The sequence below is a fragment of the Equus quagga genome, chromosome 2 (genome assembly GCF_021613505.1).
Source record: "Equus quagga isolate Etosha38 chromosome 2, UCLA_HA_Equagga_1.0, whole genome shotgun sequence".
NCBI lineage: Eukaryota > Metazoa > Chordata > Mammalia > Perissodactyla > Equidae > Equus > Equus quagga.
In genome coordinates, this window is record NC_060268.1 from 25,117,780 (window position 1) to 25,141,620 (window position 23,841).

A 23,841-nucleotide genomic window follows, 5' to 3' on the forward strand; every position below is an offset into this window, starting at 1 on the left:
GCTGGCTTTCTCCCCCATCAGGGCCACTCTCCTCATCCAGGTGTTGCTCTTTCTCTTCCAGTCTGTTTCTGGTCTCTGCACACAGGAACTGTGCATGCATCACCTGCCACACTCACGTGCACAGCTATCCTGGATCACACTGACACCAGGACACAGACCCACACACCTAGCTGCACGTGGAGATGCACCCACTCTGCCTGAGTCAATCAAACACCAGAACCCTGGGCAAAAGCTGCCCTTCCTCCTGTGCTCCTCCAGGACCAGGCTGCCCAGGGGGTCCCTGACCTCCAGTTATCATTCCCAGAGTCCCGCACCTCCTCCCCTGAGGCTGAGGAGTGGGGTGAGAGATGATGGGTTGCTGTGGAGACCACCAGCCAGATTCCTGGACCCTGGCTCCAAGGTTAGTCCTTCTGCACCGGGTACCTTTCTGTGGCTCCCATTCCCCAACACAATTTCCTCCCCTCCCTCTGCCCCCACTGACCTCCTTCCTGAGACCATTCCTCCCTCCTCCCCAGTCATCCCCTGGAGGTCTCCTCTGTCTGGCCAGCTCCTGCCTGGAGGAATTCTTAGCCCGAGGTGCAGGGTTGGGACTCACGGCTGGGCTGGAGGCTGGGAGGACAGGTGTCCAGGAGGGAGCAAGAGTGGCTGCTAATCTTGGGACTGGAAGATGAGGGGAGAAAAAAGACTCAGTAACCTTCCTTCAGGTCCCATCTCTTGGTCCACCAAGCTTTCTCCCCGACTTAGCCTGGGCAGGGGGCACGAAGCAGTATGCCCGCTGGAGCTGTCAGTCTGCACCTCCAAGTCAGGCTTCCAGGGAAGTGGGAGGGGGCCGGGAGGGGCAGAGAGGATGTGCTAACCCGACAGTCCCCACTGGCACAGCCACCTCCCTCTTTCTTTCACTCCTCACAGGGAGCTACAGGAAGGAGAGGCTGGAAAGAAGGCAAAGGGAAGAAAGCAGGAGAAGTCTGGCAGCAGCAATGACGGCCCAAAAGACCAGAGCGCAAGGTGGGCTGTGGGATGGCTCCAGGCCCTGGCAGGTAGGGCCAGATGAGACTCTGTGGGCAGCTTCCCTGGGTTCCTCTGCCAGGCCCTCGGGCTCCTCTGGGCTCCTTCATCCCCGGCCATCAGGCAGAGGCTTGGCCCAGCTCCTCTCCCCACCTTACTCCCCAGACGCCTGCAGGGCCACGGTGGGGAGAGGAAAGACAGAGAAGAGAACCCGGGAGGAGAGGTTGTGCTGAAGGGGCGCAGCTCTGGAGCGGAAGGCCTGGGTCCACGCCACTTACTGTGTGACCTGGGCAAGTCATATAATCCTTTGAACATGTTTCCTCTTCTGTAAAGTGAGGATAATTTTTACTTCAAAGAGTTATCATGAGATCTGCCTTCAGTAAAGGCACGATCATTACAGTCATTAGAGTCAAGCAAGTGGGGGGGGGGCAGAGGAGGAGAGTCCCTCACCACCCACGGTGTCCACGCCGCACTGCCCCCTGCCCCTCCCAGCCTGGCCCCGCCCCGAGCCACTCTCCCCACCTCATTCCTCTCCCAGCCACCCCAACTCACCAAGGTGAGAAAGGGACAGAGACCCTGAAGCTGAGATGAGGATGGAAACAGGAGGAAGAAGAGAGACCAGGGATGGGATGGAAAATAGCAAAGAGGATGGAAAGAAAAGGGTCTAGCACCCAGCACAGTGGGTCTGGTGTGCAGCAGGCATGCAGTAAGTACTTGCTGAAAGAAGGACTCGCCCGAGAAGGGGCGGGACCAATCTACTGGGCATCACTAGGAACGTGTTGGACAGAACCATCAATAGCTCTGGGAGGCAGAAAGGGATGGAGACTTGGAACAAATGAAGCTGGCAACCCATGAGGGCTGGAGCTAGAAGCTGTGAAGCTGCTCCCCCTGCTGCCCCATCCTCTCATCCACTCCCTGGGCTAGCCCCCCAAGTCCTGTCACTTCTCACAGCGTCTCAGTCTCTGCGGGCATCCTGGAGTCTCCGGGTTCCAGCCCCCGCGGAGAGTTCTCCACCTTTGCCAGCTCTGTGGGGGTGGCAGGCTCCGGATGGGCCTGGCTGGCCTCCTCCTCCTCTTCCTTCTCTGGCTCTGGGAGTTTCTGCAGCTCAGAGTAGAGCACCCAGGCATCATTGCGCGACACATACTCCCATCCACTCTCTCGCACGTGAAAAAGGTCTACAGAACCCCCAGAGTAAGCATCACGGTGGGTGGCGTGGGCCACGGCGCAGCGAGCCAGGGCGTAGGCTTCCTGGGTGGTCATGTCGTAGCGGTAGCCGCGGTCCAGCACACCATAGGCATAGGGAGATCCAGAGCCCACCGAAAAGATGTCCCCCTGCAGGCGGGTGCCATCGCTGTAGACATAGAAGAGGGCTGGGCCAGAGCGGTCCCAGCCACACAGGGCAGTGGCCACACACAGATCCAGCCCCCGGTAGTGGGACATCATGGCTGACAAGAGTTTGGCAGCACTGGCCACACTGGGCAGCTGCCCCTCCCTCAGTGCCCGCAGCCGCAGCTCCCGCTGTAGCACCCGGTACCATGTGGTACAGTCGGCGGAGGTGCCAGAGGTGGTGCCCAGGAGGTGCTGGTGCACAGGGATGACCTTGCGTGAGGCTGGACAGGCCACGTAGTTGCCACAGGAGGAACGCGTGTCAGCTGCAGCAATGACTCCGTGACGGAAGCGGAAGGCCAGGGTGGTGGTGCCATGGGCCAGCCTGGGGCCGTGGATCTGCAAGAAGGTTTGAGGGTCACAGCCCCGGGGCACAGCCCAGCCACCAGCCTGAGGCAGGTGAGGTGACAGTCCCTGGGTGTCCGGGGCCTGCCACTTGCATACATCCTGCAGAGCCATCCCAGGGGCCGAGTGAAGGCTGGAAGGAGCAAGGCAGGGATTTGTGGGCTGGGGTCAGCTGAGGAAAGAGGGACGCTAAGGAGAAGCTGGGCTACAGCCAGAAGCAGTGAGGAAGGCATGTGATCTGTGGCTTCACTCCTCCCTAACTCCAAATCAGGCTTTGGAACAAGCTGATGGGGAAGCCCCCTCCTCCCCAGAGGACTGCTGAGGGGAGACAGGACGAGGCCAGCAGAGTCTCCAGTGCTGGGAAGACGCTGCCCATGACATATCTGAGCGTCACCCAAGGAGTCTCCTGTCTGTCATCCCCCAAGCACCTGGAGTGGCTGGGGGCTGGGTTAACTGCAAAGGAAAGGAGCAGCACGTGGAAGGAGTACAGCGGGCTCCTCTTGTTTTCCCTGCACAATGGAAAGAGACTGGTTTGTAATTCTAAGGCAGGAGAAACAAGTGACCTTGACCCCATAATGCTGAGTCAAGGTCTCAGACCAACCAGGGGTGGTCGAGGGGTAAGGTTGCTGGACCCTGACAGCTGGCCCTTCAGAAAGATGGTAGATTGGGGCAGAGTGAAAAGCTGCAACTACTTCCAGGACATATGGAGTATATTTTACTTACCATTGCAGCTCAAAGGGGTGTTGTGGGAACGGGTTTATTCAAAGAAACAGACCCACACACAAAGGAAAGAGGCTGCACCCTCCAGACATCACAATGGTGGGGCTGTGGCATCAGTTTCCTGGACTCTCAGTCTAAGGACAAGTGTAAACCTGTCATGGGGAGACTGGAGAAAGCAGGAGGTCATGCTAAAGTCCAACCAGTCCTCCCTTCCTTTGAGTAGGACCACATGGGGATCTTACTGAAGAGATAAGAATGTCTCCTTGTTCTAAAAGCTAAGTCTTAGACACTTTATCCATGGATGGATTGCCATGTCCCCAGGTCAGGCCATTATCCAGCGAGATCTGGACAGTCAAATGGCCTCCTGACCGGCCACCCTCTGGTCTCCCCTCTAAGCTTATCCTCCACACTGACATGTTTTCCCTAAGGTATCACTCAAATTCTGTGTCTCCTCGGCTAAGAAACCTTGAAGAGCTTCAAGATCAAATCCAAACCACCTTCTCCACCCCACGCTGGCATTTAAGGCCCATTAGGACCCAATTGTAATTCATCCACTACAACGTCTTTTTACTCTATTCCTAATGCATATCCTTCAAAGTCTGGCTTGAGTACCAGCTATTCTGAAAATCCTTTCCAGGAATGGGCAGAGAGAGGAGAGGCTATGGGTTTGAGGACCAATAAGACCCAAGTGCTACTTAGGGCAATGAATCCAGACCTCCTTGGCAAAGCCTTCCTGGACCCCCCAACCTCACCCCAATCTATACTGACCTCCTCTCCCACCTCTGAACTACAGCATTTGTTCCTACCCACCCACCCCAACTTTACTGAGATATAATTGACATACAACACTGTATAAGTTTCAGGTGTAGACATGATGATTCGATACATATATACATTGGAAAATGTTTACCACAATAAGGTTAGTTAACACATTCTTTAATTCACATAATTACCATTTTTGTTGTTGTTGTTACGATGAGAACATTTAAAATCTACTCTCTTCACCTTTCAAGGGGCTGGCCCAGAGGTGTAGCGGTTAAGTTCGTGCACGCCAAACCCCTGGGGTTTGTGAGCCCAAATCCTGAGCACAGACTTACACACCACACATCAAGCCATGCTGCGGCAGTGTCCCACACAGAAAATAGAGGAAGATTGGCACAGATGTTAGTTCAGTGATAATCTTCCTCAAGCAAAAAGAGGAAGATTGGCAACAGATGCTAGCTCAGGGCCAATCTTCCTTACAAATAAATAATAAAATAAAAAATAAAATCTACTCTCTTCGCCTTTCAAGTATACAATACAGTATCATCAGCTATAATCACCATGCAGTACACTAGATTCCCAGAAGTTATTCCTCTTATAACCAGAAGTTTACACCCTTTGACCAAGTTTACCCTACCCTCTAGCCCCTGGCCACCACCAATCTACTTTCTGTTTCTAAGAGTTTGGCTTTATTAGATTCCACATAAAATTGAGATCATACAGTATTTGTCTTTCTCTGTCTGACTTATTTCACTTAGCATGATGCCCTCAAGTTTCATCCATGTTGTTGCAAATGGCAGGATTTCCTTCTTTTTTGTGGCTGAATAATATTCCACCATATAGGTAACATTTTCTTTATTCATTCATCCGTCAATGGACACAGGTTGTTTCCATGTCTTGGCGATTGTGAATAATGCCACAATGAACATTGGAGTGCAGCTATCTCTACAAGATAGTGATTTCATTGCCTTGTGATAAATACTCAGATGTGGGATTGCTAGATCACAGCATAGTTCTATCTTTAATTTTTTGACTAATCTCCATACTGTTTTAGTGGCTGCACCAATTTACATTCCCACCAAGAGCAGCACTTATCATTTGTACCTCTCCTTTTTGAGGTCTCCATGTGTAGGGACCTCGGACCAGAGAACTAATGTAAGGTAAATCGGGAACAGATTATGGAATGCCTTGAATGCCATGCTGAAGAGCCGAACTTTACAGAACATTTTTGAGCAGGCGAGTGATAAGATCAAGATGGTGTTTTAGGAAAATCAATCTGGTGGTAGAAGAATGAATTAGAGAGTATAGTTTGGGCACGGAAAATAAGGAGAAGGTTTCAAGAGTGAGGAGATAAGAAGCCAAAGGTTGTATCAGTTACAATGAAAAAGAAGGTGAGAAGCATTGCAGAGGAAGAATCAACAGGACCTGGCAACTTACTGGATGTGGAAGAAAGGAAGGGGAGTTGTTAAAGGTGAGTCAGGGCTTCAAGCCTCTGTGACTGGAAGAACACTGCTGTCATTCTTTCACGTATTCATTTGGCAAACATATATTAAGCACACAGTGGGCACAGAGATGAATAGTAGAGATATACCTATCTTTAAAAGCGTACAATCCAGTAGGAAATAAACATACACTTAAAATCAGGTAAAATGTGAAAGTGCCTTAAGAGAGGTACAAATGCTATCAGTGGCAGAGTGACAGAACCCCTGACAGAAGGCAGAAGGAGGACAAGTTGCATTGCAGGGGCGACTGCAAAATAATACCTGCTCAATAAACAGAGGTACTCTGCATTTTCCACTCCAGCTAAGTGTGAGACACAGATAAAGATCTTCTGCTTCATTCCATTCTGATGGTTGGGCTTGGAAAGGGTTGCCAAATTTCAGCATTAAAAATACAACACGCTGGGGAAAAGGAGGGGCTGAGTTGGGCATCAGAGGAAAGAGAAATTTAGATATTGATGGATGTTGCCGCTGAAATCCACCAAGGAAGGCCAGACACTGACTTCATAGAGCCTTAAAGCAGGAGGCAACATTTCATACATTTGCCCACTTCCTTGCTTGTTATGGTTCCCAAAAGAGTTGAAAAATGAAGGTGGGTGGAGAGGGAGAGAGGCAATGAAATATAGCACATTCCCGACTAAAGAGCTTGTCTTAGCAAGCTTAAGTTTGGAGAACCGCTTGGTACATCTTTATGGAGTCTCCACTGTCCTCTAGGCTCTGAGGTGGTAAAGGACTATGGACTCAGTTATGCAGGAGCTGAACTGAGAATCTGGTTTGTGGATTAACTGGGCCCTTTGCTTTTCCTTCTTTATTCTTCTACCTGCCTTTTGAGCAATTCATTACTTACAAGATCTTCCAGCAGAGGGTGGGAGTAAAGAGAATATTGAATCATCCAAGTTGGTTACTGTTAGAGAACGTGGGCACTGTGGCGATTAATGCTATCAAACAAGAAGTATAGCATTTTTATAGTTGTTGCGCTTTTTACCGCAAACTACGGTGGTTCAACTAACTTCAGAGGAAAACGGCCTCAGAGATCATAATTTTACCCAGTATTAGAGGGTGCCCTTAAACAAAATGGCAACTCCAGTCGCGTTAATAGGGCGCCGAAGCCGTAGAGGTGTAAAGCGTTGCTGGGACGCCGGGCTGGGCGGGGACGACATACGCTAAGGGTTCAGACTGATTTTCAACCAGTCACGCCCTTCCCAAAGATGGCCGGCCCCACTTCCCGTGCTGGACATGGACGTTTCCGATCCCTTCCTATGAATTTGAGGTGAATCTAATCCATTACTGCTCTCATGACCAGAGTCAAGATGGCAGCCACACGCCTTTAGAATTTAAGGGTAGTGAAGTCATTCATTTTCCTCCCTCTCGGTGATAAAGGTCCCTTGCGTCTGGCTCTTGTTTTTGGAGGCGTGGTTGCCAGCAGTTAAAATGGCTCCCGGCTGGGGTAGATTTGATAGGACGTGAAGCTGCGACGGCAAGGCGTTGCCCGGCCGCTCTTTGCGGGCCGGTATCCCCTGGAGTACCTTCTGCCCTTACTAGACATGGCGCTGGCCAGTGTGTTAGAGAGGCCGCTACCGGTGAACCGGAGCGGGTTTTTCGGACTCGGGGGTCGTGCGGATCTGCTGGACCTGGGTCCAGGGAGTCCCAGTGATGGGCTGAGCCTGGCCGCGCCCAGCTGGGGTGTCCCAGAGGAGCCGAGAATCGAAATGCTTCATGGAACCACCACCCTGGCCTTCAAGGTGCGGACCCCGCCGCCGCGCCGGGCTGAGTCCCGCGAGCCCGCGCCCTTCCCGGTGTCACAGCCGGAGTGGCGGCCGCGGCCGCGAAGCCCAGGCGGAGGCTGGGGCTTCTTGTCTCCACCCCGGCGGTTTCGCTGTCTCATTGCGCCGGGAGGCCTCGGTTCTCGAGAGGGGCGGTGGGGCTGGGGGTAAGTGGGAGAAGGACCCCGAGGCTGCTTGGGTTGATCTCTAGGCGACCCCAGGTTGCTCGTGTCCAGGGAAGGGGAGGCCCAGCAGCAATGAACATTGGTAGAGGGAAGGCTGTTGTAACCGTACACCGAAGGTTTTGGAAACTAGGTGGCCCCGTTAGGCGAGGGTAAGCGAAACGCTATGGCATGTGGGGGAAGATTGGTGCGAGGGAGCACTGTAGTAGGAGCCAGACAATTGGGATTCCTGACCCAGCTTTGCAAGAACGTGCTCTGCGATCTTGGGCAAGTCATTCCATCTCATTGAACCTGTTTCCTCGTCTATAAAATGAAGGTAATACTGGTTATATCCATGTCCAAGGATTGAGGTGAAGCTCAAGTGACATTAGTCTGTGGGAAAGTGTATTGTGGAGTATAAAACGACAGAGGAGGAGATGTTCTGGGTTTGCATTGACGCAAAGAGAAATGTCAGGGAGATGTTTTTGTGGTCTGATGTGGCCTGCCTTGTGTTTTCCTCTGATCTTGACAGTTTCAACATGGAGTCATTGTTGCAGCGGACTCCCGGGCCACAGCGGGCGCCTACATTGCCTCCCAGACAGTAAAGAAGGTGATAGAGATCAACCCCTACCTGCTGGGCACCATGGCTGGAGGCGCAGCCGACTGCAGCTTCTGGGAGCGGCTACTGGCTCGGCAATGTCGAATCTATGAGCTTCGGAACAAGGAACGCATTTCGGTAGCAGCTGCCTCCAAGCTGCTTGCTAACATGGTGTATCAGTATAAAGGCATGGGGCTGTCCATGGGCACCATGATCTGCGGCTGGGATAAGAGAGGCCCTGGTGAGTTTAGCTGCAGCCACATGATGCTTGGGCTGACACTACAGCCAGTGGAGGCTTGGACGAACAGATGAATGAAGGGTTTTGTGTCAGTGCTGAGGATGTGTTGATTAGCACCTTCTTTCTCTTTGTTCGAGGAAGGTGATGTTGGGTAGGAAAAGGCCTTGGAGTTAGCCCTGCTGTGTCATGACTCCCTGTGGGACCTTAGGCAGGCTGCTTCTTTTCTCAGCCTCGGTTTCATCATCCATTACATTGGTTAAGTGAGATAATACATGTAAAGCATACAGTGTCTGGCACACATTTTTCCTTCTACTATCCCGTAAAATGAAAGGACCTACAGAGAGTTGAATTTGAGAAATTAGTTGGATAATAGACATAAAAACTCTAGTCACTGCTATCTAATAGAAATATAGTGTGAGGGGCTGGCCCCGTGGCCGAGTGGTTAGGTTCGCACGCTCCGCTGCAGGCGGCCCAGTGTTTCGTTGGTTCGAAGCCTGGGCACGGACATGGCACTGCTCATCAAACCACGCTGAGGCAGTGTCCCACATGCCACAACTAGAAGGACCCACAATGAAGAATATACAACTATGTACCGAGGGGCTTTGGGAAGAAAAAGGAAAAAATAAAATCTTTGAAAAAAAAGAGAAATATAGTGTGAGCCACACATATAAGTTAAATTTTTCTAGTGGATATATTAAAAAAGTAAAAAGGAACAGGTGAAATTAATTTTCACAATTCATTTAATCCAAAATACCTAAAATATTATCATTTTGGCATGCGGCACTACCCCCATTTCAAGTGCTGAGTAGCCACACGGGGTTAGTTGCTACTGTATTAGACAGCAGAATTCTCAAAAGTTAGTCATGGGGCTGGCCCTGTGGTGCAGTGGTTAAGTTCATGTGCTCCACTTTGGCACCCTGGGGTTTGCTGGTTCGGATCCCCCGGCATGGACCTACTCACTGCTCATCAAGCCATGCCGTGGCAGGGTCCCACATATAAAACACAGGAAGATGGGCACAGATGTTAGCTCAGGGCCACTCTTCCTCAGCAAAAAGATGAGGATTGGCAGCAGATGTCAGCTCAGGGCTAATCTTCCTCAAAAAAATTTAATTAAATTTTTAAAAAAACGTTAGTCATTTCCTTTCTGTTTTTTCCTTTAGGGAGTCTTTGGCCTCGGAGGAGACTTTTGGGCTCATCTCCTTTCCTTGCTTGATATAATCACCCTAGGTCATGTTCTATCATCTCTCTCAAAAGAAATTCCTTAGCCTGTTTTCCTTTCCAGTTTGTAAAAACCTTGCCAGAGGTTCAATCTTGTATCTGATGTCAGTTCCTCTTCAGCCAGTTTTGAATGTCCCTTTAGTTAAACCAGAATACAGCTAGTCACTTTCTGTGTAAGTTTCCCCTGGATGCTTGAACACAGTTCTTCTTTGCTCCTATTGTTTTGCTTCATTCATTTACCTGCTTACTAAATGCCTAGTTTTCCTCTGTTGAACAACTGTAGGATACCCACAACTTTTTCACTTGCTTTGGAGAATATCAGTTCACTACTCAATGGAGGATGAATGAGGAGAGATTAAAAAGTGGATGTGAAGGAAGAGCACAGTTAGTTACTTTGGAAATTGAGATACTTTTCTCTTTGAAAGGTGTGGAAGAATAGTTCCATACATCTTGTGTGGTCTAGGGAAGCATTGTGGAAATGTTGCTTTGAACCCTGAGCTCCTGGGTTTGTTCCAGGTGGTGGAAACAGTGTAAGACAGTACAGAAACTGGCTAGCAAGGACAACCCAGGAAGCTGAGCATAACCTGAATGGTACCATGTCAAGAACACTTCCTGACAACCCATCCAATTCAGGATGAGTCAGCTCCTTGCCTCAAGAAGCAGACTGAAAAAGGATCACAGATCACTTAAGACAAGACTGAATGAGATGAATACCATTTTTAAAAGAACCAATAAAATGCTGAAGGAGTTTTGAGGAGAAGAGGATTACTTCTGAGGGAAGGAACCAGGGAAGACTTCATGGAAAGGGGGCAGTTGTCCTGAATGTGAAAATGAGAGAAAGGAAACATAATGGACAAAGGAAGGGAGGAAAGAAGCATGGGGTTTTGGGGGGGTAACTGGAAGTCCAGTTTAATTGGAACTAAAGGTGTGTGAAGGACAGTAGTGAGCCATAAACCCAGAAGAGTAAACTGGAACCAGATGACGAGCCTGCAAGGCAAGGTGGTGGCAGTGGGACTGAGGAGGGGCTAGACTGGGGTAGACATTAGGAACCTCTGAACCTGAAAACTGGTAAGGGCAGTGGTTCTCAACCTGGCCTGCATTATAATCACCCAAAGAACTTAAAGAACAAGCTCCATGCTTGTCCCCCACCCAGACTAATTGGGAAAAAAAAAAACCTGGGGTAAGTCCTAGGCATCTTTTTTTTTTTTTTTTTTTAAAGATTTTATTTTTTTCCTTTTTCTCCCAAAAGCCCCCCAGTACATAGTTGTGTATTCTTCATTGTGGGTCCTTCTGGTTGTGGCATGTGGGACGCTGCCTCAGCGTGGTTTAATGAGCAGTGCCATGTCCGCACCCAGGATTCGAACCAACGAAACACTGGGCCGCCTGCAGTGGAGCGCGCGAACTTAACCACTCAGCCACGGGGCCAGCCCTGCTAGGTGTCTTTTTTAAAAGCTTCCTTAGATGAGTCTGATGCACAGTGAGAGTTGAGAACCACTGAAACAGGAAAAAGGTTAGTCATGCCACTGGCAGAATTTGAAACTACAGGAGGAAGTGTGGGTTGGTGGGGCACAAGAGAGATGAGTTGGTAGGTAGCAGAGAACCACTGAAAGTATTTGAGGACAGAAAGTTAGAATCTAAACTTGGTGACAGAGGCATCCAGTTGGAGAGGTCCAACAGATAGTTGGAATTGATAACATTTTTACTAAAATCTTTCTCTAAATTTTCATCTATCCTAGAAGTTGGCTAACTTTTTCATAAAGGGACAAATAGTAAATATTTTAGGCCTGCAGGCCAAATGGTCTTTGTCTCAACTACTTAACTCTGCGGTTTTAGCACAAAAGTAGTCATAGACAATGTATGCACAAATGGGTGTGACTGTCTTCCAATAAAACTTTATTTATAAAAATAGGCAGGTGGCCTGGCCAACCCCTGGTCTGTGCCAGCACTGTGAGCTATACATGTCATTTTAAATTTTATAGTAGCCACATGTAAAAAATTAAAGATAAAAAAGAAATTAATTTTCGGGGCCGGCCCTGTGGCATAGTGGTTAAGTTCAGCACACTGTGCTTCGGTGGCCCGGGTTTGTGGGTTCAGATCCTGGACGTGGACCTACACCACTTGTCAGCCATGCTGCAGTGGTGACCCACACATAAAGTAGTGGAAGATTGGCACAGATGTTAGCTCAGGGCTAATCTTCCTCAGCAAAAAGAAAAAAAGAAAGAAAGAAAATTAATTTTAATAGTCTATTTTATTTAATCCAATAGAGCCAAAATGTTATCATTTCAGCATGTGATACTAGCTTCATTTCAAATGCTCAGTAGTCGACGTGTGGCTAGTGGCTACCACGTTGGACAGTGCAGGTCCTTACAATGTGACTTGGAACTCCAGGCGTTATTCTCCTGCTGTGTGATGTGTGTCTTGTGCCCCTGATAACCTCAACACTGAGGGCTAGGATTGTTTTAAATGTAATCTCCCACAGTGCCTGAAGTTCTGTGCTTGAAACCTAAGTCGTTTGAATTACACTTGCTTTTTGGTTGTGCAGAGAGGACAGGCAAGGTGGTTACTATAACGTGAGTTGAGATGAGGTGGGATGATGTAGAATCCTGCAGTCTTAATATTTAATTTGATTCCTTCAGCTTTTATTTCTTTTTTTAAGCAGTTTTATAGAAGTCCTATTTTCTCCTATTTCTGTTGGCCTCCCCTGGGTTTCCAGAGGGATAGAGTTATTGCCTGGGAGAATGAATTAGGTGTCAAAGGGGTGGGCATTTTTCCCCTGCTGACCTCATCCCTCTTTCTAGGCCTCTACTACGTGGACAGTGAAGGAAACCGGATCTCAGGGGCCACCTTCTCTGTAGGTTCTGGCTCTGTGTATGCTTATGGGGTCATGGATCGGGGCTACTCCTATGATCTGGAGGTGGAACAGGCCTATGATCTGGCCCGTCGAGCCATCTACCAAGCCACCTACAGAGATGCCTACTCGGGAGGTGCCGTCAACCTCTACCACGTCAGGGAGGATGGCTGGATCCGAGTCTCCAGTGACAACGTGGCTGATCTACATGACAAGTATAGTGGATCCACCCCCTGAAGGAGGGTGGATGTGGCTGTTTTGCATTTCTTGGGGGGGTGACTGTCGTTGGTAATCTGGGTACAGCACCCCATCTTATAGTGGAGGGGTCCCTGATGGTATTGATAATTTTGTTAAGCTCTGGTGTGTTGACCTCTACGTGTTCCCGGTTGTTAACGAGCTGCTGCGGAGGTGATCATTTGTTTTACTTTCTTGGATGGTAACATTACACTACTCGACCTCAGCCTGTGTTGTGTCTTTTGTCCACACTGTCCCTCCTCCAAGCACTTTACAGTCAAATAAGCCAGGACAGTGGGAGGGAAGTGACTGTAATTACAGGAAACAGTGGTGTAAAGACATTGTCTAGTGAATACATTAACGTCCCCACTCATGAAGCTAATAACAAAAGCGAAGGAGAGGGAGGCAGGGAGGAGGGAGAGAATTCCCGATTTCGTTTGCACAGAGATGAAAAGTTGATGAGGTGGAAAGATGCACAGGGCTGTACCAGGCTGAGCTGCAGAGGAAAAAGCTCTCACCCTGTGGTGGAGGAGGGGAGGCGGATGCTACTCGCAGAGCAGAAAAGTGAGGAGGGTCAATCCTGAATCTTGAATGTTAGCTGAATCCTGAATGTTAAACTAATTGGGAAGGGAAGGCTTGGACCCTGGGAAGAGAGAGGACGAAGAGGTGAGTATGAAAGCAGTAGTGACCACAAGCTTGGTTCTTCTTGTCCTTTTCGCCCTCCAGTATATGTGGGGGAGAGGGGGGATGATGGTGGGCTTGTAGCCTCCTGGGCAGGAAGCAGACAAAATTGTCACTGGAACGTGTGGGTGGGAAAGAGGCCCAGCCGAGAGCAGAGAGATGGCTGATTTATCACACTCAGCACTGAGGGGGTTCCCAAGCTATGGTGACAACAGATGGCAAGGCCTTCTGTTAAAGAGAAGACATAGAAATAGGGGAAAGAGGTTGATGGGAGAAACCTTTAAAAAACTGGGAGAGGAGGGCATAAACAAGACCGCTTTGTATTTAGTTAGCAAGAAGGAAGAGAGCGGCGGTTGGTGTGGTTGGCGAGGGTGACAACTCAGTGTCATGTTTTGAGACTGAGGGGTTCGGAGGGGCGTTCACAGAAATAGAGGGAGTAAGGCCTCCTCCCCCATCTGCGGCTACCTTCCCTTCTTGCCCCTTCCCTTCCCCCTCAGCCTCGTTCAGTCACCCTATTGATTGATGAGGGCTGTCGGCCACGAACTGATCGAGGCTTGTTAATTGCATTTGTCAAATGCAGGGAAATTGGGAATTAGTGAGATTGGAGAAGGGAGTTTGGAAAACAAATGACTCTCGTGCCTAAGGAGATTCATTTTGCTGAAAATGCCTCCGGAGCCCCTGGAGTCGGGGAGCTGCTCGCGTGGGCCTGGACCTACTGCACAGTCGAAGCTAGCAGGCACCATGTCACTTCTGCCTTCTGTGAAGCCATCAGCAAATGGTCAGCTGTATGAGAGGCACAGGTACAGTCATCTTCCTCTCGCTTAGGACACTGGTTTGCAGATCTTTTGAAAAATTAGAACTTTTAAAAAGAAATGAACTCTTAGGAGCAATCCCAACCCCTGAAAGAAATCAAATCAGGTCAAAGCAGAGTTGAGGAGTCCAGAACCTCAACCACTGAGCTTCCTCATCCGGCCACTTCCCACGGCACAACCCCCCCCCCCCCCCCCCCCCCCGACCCTGGCGCCCTGGTACTTCTTGGAATCCCAAGGAACACAATTTGAAAATAACTGCCCTGGGAAATAACCTTGAGGGTGGAGAGAGAGTGGAAGATGGGAATTCTTTTACGTGACCCCAGAGAGCATAAGACTCCTTGGGCTCTTAGCCCATGGGAGAAAATTCAGCCTGGAAAGAAGAGATGGCCTTGAAGCAATGCTACCCTTGCCCTGTTTCTGACTCACGCCTAGCTTTGGCAGTGTCTGGCTGTTCAATGTAAACACCTATTCTGCACAGGCTGAGTACTTACGTTCAGGCAAGAAAATGAATAACCTACAGTCCCGTGTTCAGGCATATTCCTGTTTGTCTGCCTTCCTGGGTCATGGATAAAAGACTCACTTCTGGAAGAGATCAACTTATGATAAGTTTTCTGGAAAGAAAGTAGAGCAGAGACAGAGTGACACCGCAGGTCTCCAGCCCAGTGATGCCCACCCTGCGCAGACGTGGCCTCTTGCTGCTGGGACTGCTCGGAGCTGGCTTTGCAGTGGTGGTGTGTCTCCGCTCGTGTGGGGATGATGGATGCTGCATAGCATTGGAGAGATGCTGTTGAGTGGAGTGTACCAGTTCAGGGACTCCCATCAGATTCATTTCCCAGTGCAGTCCTCTTGACAAAGGATGATGGAAAAGAAATTGCCTTAAATAGCTGGAAGATTAATTTCTCTCAGCAGTTCCCAGTCGTCCAAGGGACAGGGCTCTTTAAGTGATGTCTGACAATTTCTCCTCCTTCCACAGATAGCTCAGTAACAGCAAAATCTGACTCCTCGGGGTAGCTGATGGGATTAACCTGATTAAATAGGGAGCAAACACTCCTAGAGGCCCTGTGCTTTCCCTTGCTGGCAGGGAATGCTGTGGGGTTGAAGGCAGATGTGCCTTATAACGACTCCACAGCAGGCAAGGGGTGCTGTGGGGAGGAGCGTAAGTGGTATGTTCACGAGGGAAGGTGAAAAGGTAGGCGAGGACGTGGGCCGGAGGGAGAAGGGCACAGTTAAAGCAAATCAGGGGCTGAGGCATAATAGTTACTGAGTGTTCCCTCTTTAGGCAAAACCAGAAGGTCAGTGCCTCTTGATGTCCTCCTCAGCTAGCAAATGAGGAAACTGTCAAAGCCATTTGGGGAGTAGAAGGTTACATCCTTTGAGGGGAAATAAAACAACTGATTTATTCTGGCCCATGGATTCTATGTGGTCTGTTAGGGCAGAGAAGCAAGAGGTGGGACGAAAGGGAGTAGGAAAAAAAGGTGAGGGAGACGCGGCGGGGAGCATTTCCCTGTCAGAGGTGAGGAGGCTGATGCTCAGTGGAGGAGGTCCATGGGCATATCTGATTTGGCGAGTACAGTTTGGTATTTCATTTTCTGTTATTTTGTGTGTTTTGTTAGACGAGCCCTTCCTGCCGGGGCTATGGCAGAAGATTAGGTGCTTTGAAACTGACCAGCAGCAGTGACCTCAAGACATGATCAAGTGCTTTATGGTTTAAAAATATACATATATTGCAACAAAGCATCTCTGCATCTCTGTTTTTTGTTTGTTTTTTAAATTCTAGTTTCCCTTCAGGAAGCCAGAATCATATTGGGAAAGCTTTAATTATAGCGGGCGAGAGCTAGCACAGCAATCAGAGCTGCCCTGATCAGCAGCTGCTGCCACCTCCTGCCTGACCCGGGCCGCCCCTCCTCCCGCCTTCGTCAGCCAACTGTCCACATCCCTGCAGGGCTTCCCCAGGCCTGGCCTCAGAGCCAAGTTCTTAACTCCAGGGGCTATGCCCCACTGAAGCATTTCAATAAAAACCATTTCTAAAATGTCCCGTTCGCAGTTGTTAGTGGGTCAGGCAGAAGAAATTCTACCCACGTCAGCTTCTTGGGTTTATTTAACCTAACTCATTTCTCCCTGAAGCTTCTGCCTCTGAGTTAGGTGCCAAGCCTAACTTGGTACTTAACCCTTTATCATCCAGATTTAGCTGTCATCAGCCATGAATAGCCGACCGAGTTTAACTGAAAGGAAATAAGACCCCGTGGGTTCACCCTCTGCTCCTGCCTCCTCTACTCCCCCCATCCTCTCAGGCTGCCTCTTCTTTCTGTTCTCCCCTTGCTTGGTTTCATGTTTCCTCTCTGCTCTCTCACTTTATAAAAATTCCCTTTTCTTTCCTCCGCAGAATTTAAATAAAAACCAATCAATCAGTAAACCAAGTGCAGCTTATGGACTTTAATGTAACAAGAAAAGGTTATCACTAGCTGCAGGGGACCTAAAACGCTGGTATTACAGAGAGAAACCCAGATGGAATGCGAGAAAGTGAGCTGGAGAGAACGAGAGACAAACGAGAGACAGAAACAGAAAAGCGACTCCTGGACAGCAACAGTGAGGCTGAGCCAAGTGGAGAGGGAGACGGGGACGTGGCAGAGATGGATGGAGACGTTGATGGGCAGAGCTGGACTGAATGTGGGGGACAGGGAGTGGGAAAGGAGACTCAGAAGGACAGTGATAGAGAAAGTGGGCAGAGGAATAGGGAGGAAGGAAGTGGCTAGAAGCTAATGCACAATGAAACATGTTCCCCTGGAGACAGAGAATTTCTCCAGCCATACATAATGAACACGTGCCTCTCTGTGTGTTGCCCCTGTACTGTCACAGTCACTTACATTCTGCAAGAATCTCTCCATGTCTACACCGCTTGTGCAAGGTTGGAAAGAAGGTCTGAGCTCTCTGAGAACCATCTTCCCAACCCAGGCAGGAAAACAGAAAAGTAAAAACCTCTCTCATAAGAGGAACAGGGTAAGTGAGCCAGGATCACAGGTTCAGTACCTTTTAAAATGTCGCTTTTAGGTTCTCAAAGAGATCCTCTCTCCCCTCACCTCCCACCAATGGCCACCTGGGTCACACAGAACTCATCGCGTTTGTTCTATACGTGCCCACAGGTCAGGGCCACCGCTGTTCAAATGTGGGAGGTCGCAGGGTGAAGCACAAACTCCCAGGAAGGCTGAGGAGTAGCAGCTGCTGCAGGTGAGAAGGAAGGAAGTAGGTCTAAGCAGGGATGTATGTAGACCACCAGGGACCAAAGTCAAGGGGATATTTTTGCAACTACTGCAGCTCTTTTCCCAGCCTAGCCTCAATACCATCACTACCCCAGGGACATCGTACATGGTGACCTTCCCCAGCATACAGAGTTTCACACAATACATAGGCCCTTTTTTCACGGCGGCTCACCTCGATTGGTGATGTGCAGGGTTGTCTGATCAGAGGGAGTCCCCTGAGCACCAGGGTTCTGCGGGAGGGCTCGCAATCACCCTGTGTCCCTTGAGTCTTGAGGCTGTCCTCACAGCTTAATCTTGAGAAAAGAAAGCAATGGAGCTTTTTAAACCAGAGCAACAGATTAAGCATAGTCCCACATCTCACCTCCCAAAGATGAAAAATGTGCATAAAGCTGGGTCAGCCTTGAGTCAGTAGAGCCCAGGTGTGGTCCTTGGCTGGGGTGGCAGTGATCCACATCTCATTTAAACAGCCCTGGGCATGTGCTACATCCAAGAGCATCTGTGTAGGATCTCCAGTTGTTTCATGATATGTCTGTCTTTCCTTTCAGTTCAACACTTACTGTTCTTTTGTTTGTTCCCCTCAGTGTCCAAGCATGGTGCACGCTACTCAGTAGAGAGAATATAATAAATGTATTTTTAATGAATAAATGAATGAATAAATGATTTCACTATGGTATTCTTATGCCAGTGATTCTTACTTACCCTTCTCAGAATTGTGACTCTATTATATTATTTTATTATTTTTTGCTGAGGAAGATTAGCCCTGAGCTAACATCTGTGCCAGTCTTCCTCCACTTTATACATGGGTCACCACCACATCATGGCTGTTGAGTGGTGTAGGTCCACACTCAGGATCCGAACCCAGGAACCCAGGCTGCCAAAGTGGAGTGCACTGAACTTAACCACTATACCACTGGGTGGGTCCCATATTATTGTTGAATTTTAAGATGCTGTTTGCTGCTCTAAAACATACTATGAAGCATATATTAATTTTAATTTTTAAAATTAAGACAAATTAAAATTACTTGCTTTAAGAATTTTTAAAAACTATTATGTCACCCTCTGCTTACAAATGAAGACAATTAGGTGTCATAAAAAGCTGTCTTCAGGAGCAGTCCTGCCCATTCCCACTTGCCCAGATTCTGCAGCCTGCTGCCTTTCTCTTCAAATGGCAGGATTAGCCTCACACAAGATATGGCCAGCCCCTGAAGAACTGGGCTTCCCGTGTAGCTCTAGGTCATTTCCCTTAGCGCATTTGGTCTGGTTTGTTTTTTCTCTTTTAGATCCACGGACCCAGGCTTAGCCGATACCCAAGCCTGGTCCCTGGATGTCAGGTGCATGAGTGAGTGGCTCTTACAAGGGAAGGGCTAATGACTGATGGTAAAAGAGAGGAAGTTTCATCACCAAGCCCTACACCCTAAAAATGGAGACAAGCCACTTTTCTTTGGGTTTTATTTCCCTTTACAATCTAGAATTGTTGCCACTTGTTTTTCTTCTACTTGTTGAAAAAAATGCTTTGACATCCTACGTGGTGGTCATTAATGTGCACTTGGGAATTTTCTGAAGCATTATAATGGAGTCCTAAAATAAATCAGAGAAGCCCAGAGTCTGTAAGACCATTTCTTGTCTAGAGTAGGGCTGAATCTAAATATCTAAAGCAAAAATGTTATCTATGTTTTTTTTTTTTACATTTTGAAATGTTTTAAGACTTCAGAAAAGTTGAAAGAATAGCATAATTAACACCTAGATACCCTTCATATCTAGGTATAGGTTCACTAATTGTTATCATTTGGCCACATTTGCTTTCTCTGTATATGTATATATCCATTGATTTATTAGTATTTATTTTACTGAATCATTTGAAAGTAAGTTACAGAGATCGTGACATTTTACTCGTAAATTTGTCTCCTAAGAAATAAGACACTCTCGGAGGCTGGCCCCGTGGCCGAGTGGTTGGGTTCGTGGGCTCTGCTTCGGCAGCCCAGGGTTTTGCCAGTTCAGATCCTGGGCAAGGACATGGCACTGCTCGTCAAGCCATGCTGAGGCGGCATCCCACGTGCCACAGCTGGAAGGACCCACAACTAAGAATACACAACTATGTACTGGAGGGCTTTGGGGAGAAAAAGTTAAAATAAAATCTTAAAAAAAAAAGGGCCAGCCCAGTGGTGCAGTGGTTAAGTTCACATGTTCTGCTTCTCGGCAGCCCAGGGTTCGCCAGTTTGGATCCCAGGTGCGGACATGGCACCGCTTGGCAAAAAGCCCTGCTGTGGTAGGCGTCCTGCATGTAAAGCAGAGGAAGATGGGCATGGATGTTAGCTCAGGGCCAGTCTTCCTCAGCAAAAAAGAGGAAAAATGGCAGTAGTTAGCTCAGGGCTAATCTTCCTCAAAAAAAAAAAAATGACATTCTCTTACAAAACCACAATACCACACCAAGAAATTTAACATTGATATAATCTTATTATCTAAATATCTAGTCCATATTCAAATTCCCAAATTGTCCCAATAATGTCCATTATAGCTTTTTTCCCTGACCCAGGATTCAATTGAGGCTCACACGTCACATTTAATTGTCATGTCCTTTTCATTTTCTTCAATTTAGAACAGGTTCCCCTATTTGTGTGTGTCTTTTATGACATTTATACTTTGAAGAGTCCGGGCCATCATTTGTCATGTGCAACCTGGATTGTCTGATTGTTTCCTCATGATTAGATTCAGTTAAACATTTTTAGCAAGACTATTACCTAGGTGATATTGTATCCTTCCCATTGAGCCACATCAGGAGGCACATAATGTCAGTTGTTACATTATTAGTGATGCGAAGTTTGCCTGCTAGGTTTCTCCATTGTAAAGGTATGTTTGCCTTTTGTAATTAATTAATAAAGTAAAATGATTATTTGGGATCACGTGAATATCTTGTTCTCCCACAATTTTGCACCCAATGGTTTTAGCATCCATTGATGATCCTTCCTGAATCAATTTTTGCATTGGTGGTTGCATTGGTTGGTTTTTCAGATTGCACTTATCTGTCTTTAATTTTTTGCAAATTTTTTGTATTTTTTTTAATTGGTCTTTAAGAAAGATTTCCCAGGGTCGGCCTGGAGGGGCAGTGCTTAAGTTCTCACGTTCCGCTTAGGCAGCCCAGGGTTCGCTGGTTCAGATCCCAGGTGCGGACCTATGCACTGCTTGTCAAGCCATGCTGTGGCAGGTGTCCCACATATAAAGTAGAGGAAGATGGGCACAGATGTTAGCTCTGGGCCAGTCTTCCTTTAAAAAAAAAGGAAAAGAAAAAGAAAGATTTCCCAGCTGTTTATACAGTTTCCTTTGCATTTAATAATTGGTCAAATTCAAAACTTTTTTCCTTTAAAATCGAATCTGCCTTTACTCCTGCTACAACACAAACTCCTTTCTTCTCTCTTACTTGAGTAACTATTCTCTGCTGCCGTCCTGTCTGCCCTCTCTTTTCCTTTGCGTTGTCTTCCACCTTTCTGTAATCTCCTTCATCTCTCCAATCTCAACTCTCTCACACACTTCCCTCTCCAGTGTCTCGGAGGACATTTTCCCAAATGGCTCTGGGATTTCCTTCCACTACTGTTCTAAAATGCTCTTGAGTATGTTAGTGAATGACTGTCAGAAACAGCTTCTCGGCCTCACTCCAGGGCAAGTGAGATTTCACTGTATGGGGAGGCCCCTTTGGGATCTCACTGAACAGAAACAGCTTAAAATAAAGAGATCTGCTTGATTCAGAGCCAAATAAGCAGCTTTTCCTCAATCGACAAATCATCTGTAAGCTTAACATTTGAGATCTTAAATGTTTTAGAGTTCAAAATTGTAATTTTTTCAGGTAAAAACGGTACATTTTCTCCCTATTCTCCTTACCCAATTTCACAAAAATGCTTTACTCAAACTTTCTACCAAAGATTCCCCTATGACTGTTGGGGAAAAAAAAGAAACTTAAAGAGAAATAGCTTTTCCAACTTAACTCTGACCTTTGTAGAAACAAGCTCATAATTAAGAATATATCCCAAGAGGCGAGGCATGGGGGCTTAGGAACATTCCATTGACCATCAGAGGGAAGACAGCTTGTCTCCCATGGACTCAGAACAAGACAACAAAAGAGGGTAATACAGCGAAGCAGAGTGGGTTTCAATTTAGGCAAAGACTAATGAAGGGTCCAGAGCACAGGTTCTGGAGTCAGCAGACCTGGATTCAAGTTCTGACTCCACCATTTAATGAGGTCAGTGACCTTGAGGTGAGTCATCTTCCCTCTCTGACTCTGCTTTCTCATCAATAACAGAGGTATAATAGGTCTCCTCTCATAGAAGTGAGTAAATGAAACAGAGTGCCCGGCACCAAGTAAACCCTCAATAAATGTTGATCATAGTAATCGTTGCTAACAATTCTGTTTTCCCTTTATCACGACATTTTGAAAATGACGACCTGTACATTTGAGGACATGAGATGTCCTGGTGTATTCCTATCAGAAATTAATATTTTCCTAGTGATTTCCTGGATGGCTTGTATTATAAAGAAAAAAATTTTTTTGTAACAGAAAACATGTGAAAGAAAACACAGAAAATCTATAACCCTTAAGAATATAAACACTGGGGCTGGCTCCGTGGCTGAGTGGTTAAGTTCATGCGCTCCGCTGCAGGCGGCCCAGTGTTTCGTTGGTTCGAATCCTGGGCGCGGACATGGCACTGCTCATCAAACCATGCTGAGGCAGCGTCCCACATGCCACAACTAGAAGGACCCACAACAAAGAATATACAACTATGTACTGGGGGGCTTTGGGGAGAAAAAGGAAAAAAATAAAATCTTAAAAAAAAAAAGAATATAAACACTGCCATTTCATTTTCAGGTAAAAGGAAAGTTGTTGGCCGGGTTGCCACATAAGCAGGGGTGCTGCTGGGGTGAAAACAACACTGGAGGCAGTAGCCCTCCTGCTGAGAACTGGATCCTACCAAGAACGTCCAGGACTTTGAGAACCAACAAGTGTATGGAAGAGGTCTGACCGACGGCCAGTGCTGAAATGTGAGGGGCTGAATAAGACAGCTGGCTTGGGGGTTTAGGTCTGCCACCTGTTAGCTATGAGACCTTGTAGTAAGCTCTCTCTGATCCTGTTTCTTGTAAAATGGGAATGCCAATAACCTGCCTGTTTAACACTGATATAATCAGACTGTCTTCTTTCTTTCTTTCTTTCTTTCTTTCTTTCTTTCTTTCTTTCTTTCTTTTTTTTTTTGATGAGGAAGACTGGCCCTGAGCTAACATCTCTTGCCAGTCATCCTCTTTTTGCTTGAGGAAGATTGTGGCTGAGCTAACATCTGTGCCAATCTTCCTCCATTTTGTATGTGGGACACCTCCACAGCATGGCTTGACAAGCAGTGCCCGGAATCAGAACCTGAGAACCCAGGGCCACTGAAGTGGAGCGCACAAACTTAACCACACCACCAGGCCAGCCTCAGACTATCTAATTTCGTATATTTCATTTATCATATTCAATTTTCCCCAATTATCCTGGTAATGTCCATGATAGGCTTTTATTTTTCTGACCCAGATCCAATCAAGGGTCACATTTTGCATTTACTTATGTCTCTTTATTACCCTTTCATTTAGAACAATCCCCTCCCTCTTGGGTGTAGCTGCATTACATTGATATTTTAGAAGCATTCAGGCCATTTGTCTTGTGGAATGTTGTGATGATGAAATCAGGTAACAATACTTTTAAAAGCTGTGCAATTGAGCCAGTGAGGCATAATGGTTAAGAACTTGGACTATGGAGCTAGATTTTCTGGGTTCAAATCCCAGATCTCTGTCTTACTAGCCGTATAACCTTAGTCAAATTATTATACCTCTCTGTGCCTTAATCTTATCTATAAAATAGGGATAATAATGGTACCTACCCACTACTGTGGAGATTAAGTAAATTAATTATGTAAAGTGTTCATACCAGTCCCTGTACGGTAAGTGCTCATGAATTGTTCGTTACTATAGAAGGCAGATTCTTGTAGGATCTGAGTTTCAAAATCTGTGTCTTAGAAAAAAATTTCACTCACTGAATTTTAAGTGATTTTTTTTCAGTGCTTACTAAATGTCTACAATTATGCCAGCTGCTGCAATAAGAATAAAAAAATAGTTCCTGGAGCCGGCCTGGTGACACAGAGGTTAAGTGCCCAAGTTCTGCTTCCGTGGCCCGGGTTCGCTGGTTCCGATCCCGGGCGCAGACATGGCACTGCTTGTCAAGCCATGCTGTGGCAGGCATCCCACATATAAGTAGAGGAAGATGGGCATGGATGTTAGCTCAGGGCCAGTCTTCCTCA

General features: G+C 47.5%; 3 protein-coding genes across 3 annotated transcripts in view; 2 read left to right on the forward strand and 1 right to left on the reverse strand.

The window, feature by feature from the left end:
- Positions 1–1,950: 1,950 nt before the first annotated feature.
- On the reverse strand, positions 1,951–2,850 carry PSMB11 (proteasome subunit beta 11). Its single transcript, XM_046652694.1, has one exon. It carries the CDS (start codon positions 2,848–2,850, stop codon positions 1,951–1,953), a length of 900 nt encoding a protein of 299 aa, XP_046508650.1.
- Positions 2,851–7,222: 4,372 nt separating this feature from the next.
- Positions 7,223–13,003, forward strand: PSMB5 (proteasome 20S subunit beta 5). The gene is made up of 3 exons (XM_046655431.1): positions 7,223–7,459; positions 8,174–8,480; positions 12,494–13,003. Exons 1-3 carry the CDS (start codon positions 7,262–7,264, stop codon positions 12,778–12,780), a joined length of 792 nt encoding a protein of 263 aa, XP_046511387.1. The 5' UTR covers positions 7,223–7,261; the 3' UTR covers positions 12,781–13,003.
- Positions 13,004–13,762: 759 nt separating this feature from the next.
- The window catches only part of C2H14orf93 (chromosome 2 C14orf93 homolog), a 30,734-nt gene continuing 20,655 nt past the window's right edge, over positions 13,763–23,841 (forward strand). Inside the window, exons 1-2 of the mRNA XM_046648562.1 lie at positions 13,763–14,258; positions 22,383–22,555. The gene's annotated coding sequence lies outside the window, so the exon portion shown is untranslated. The remainder of the gene's footprint in view (positions 14,259–22,382; positions 22,556–23,841) is intronic.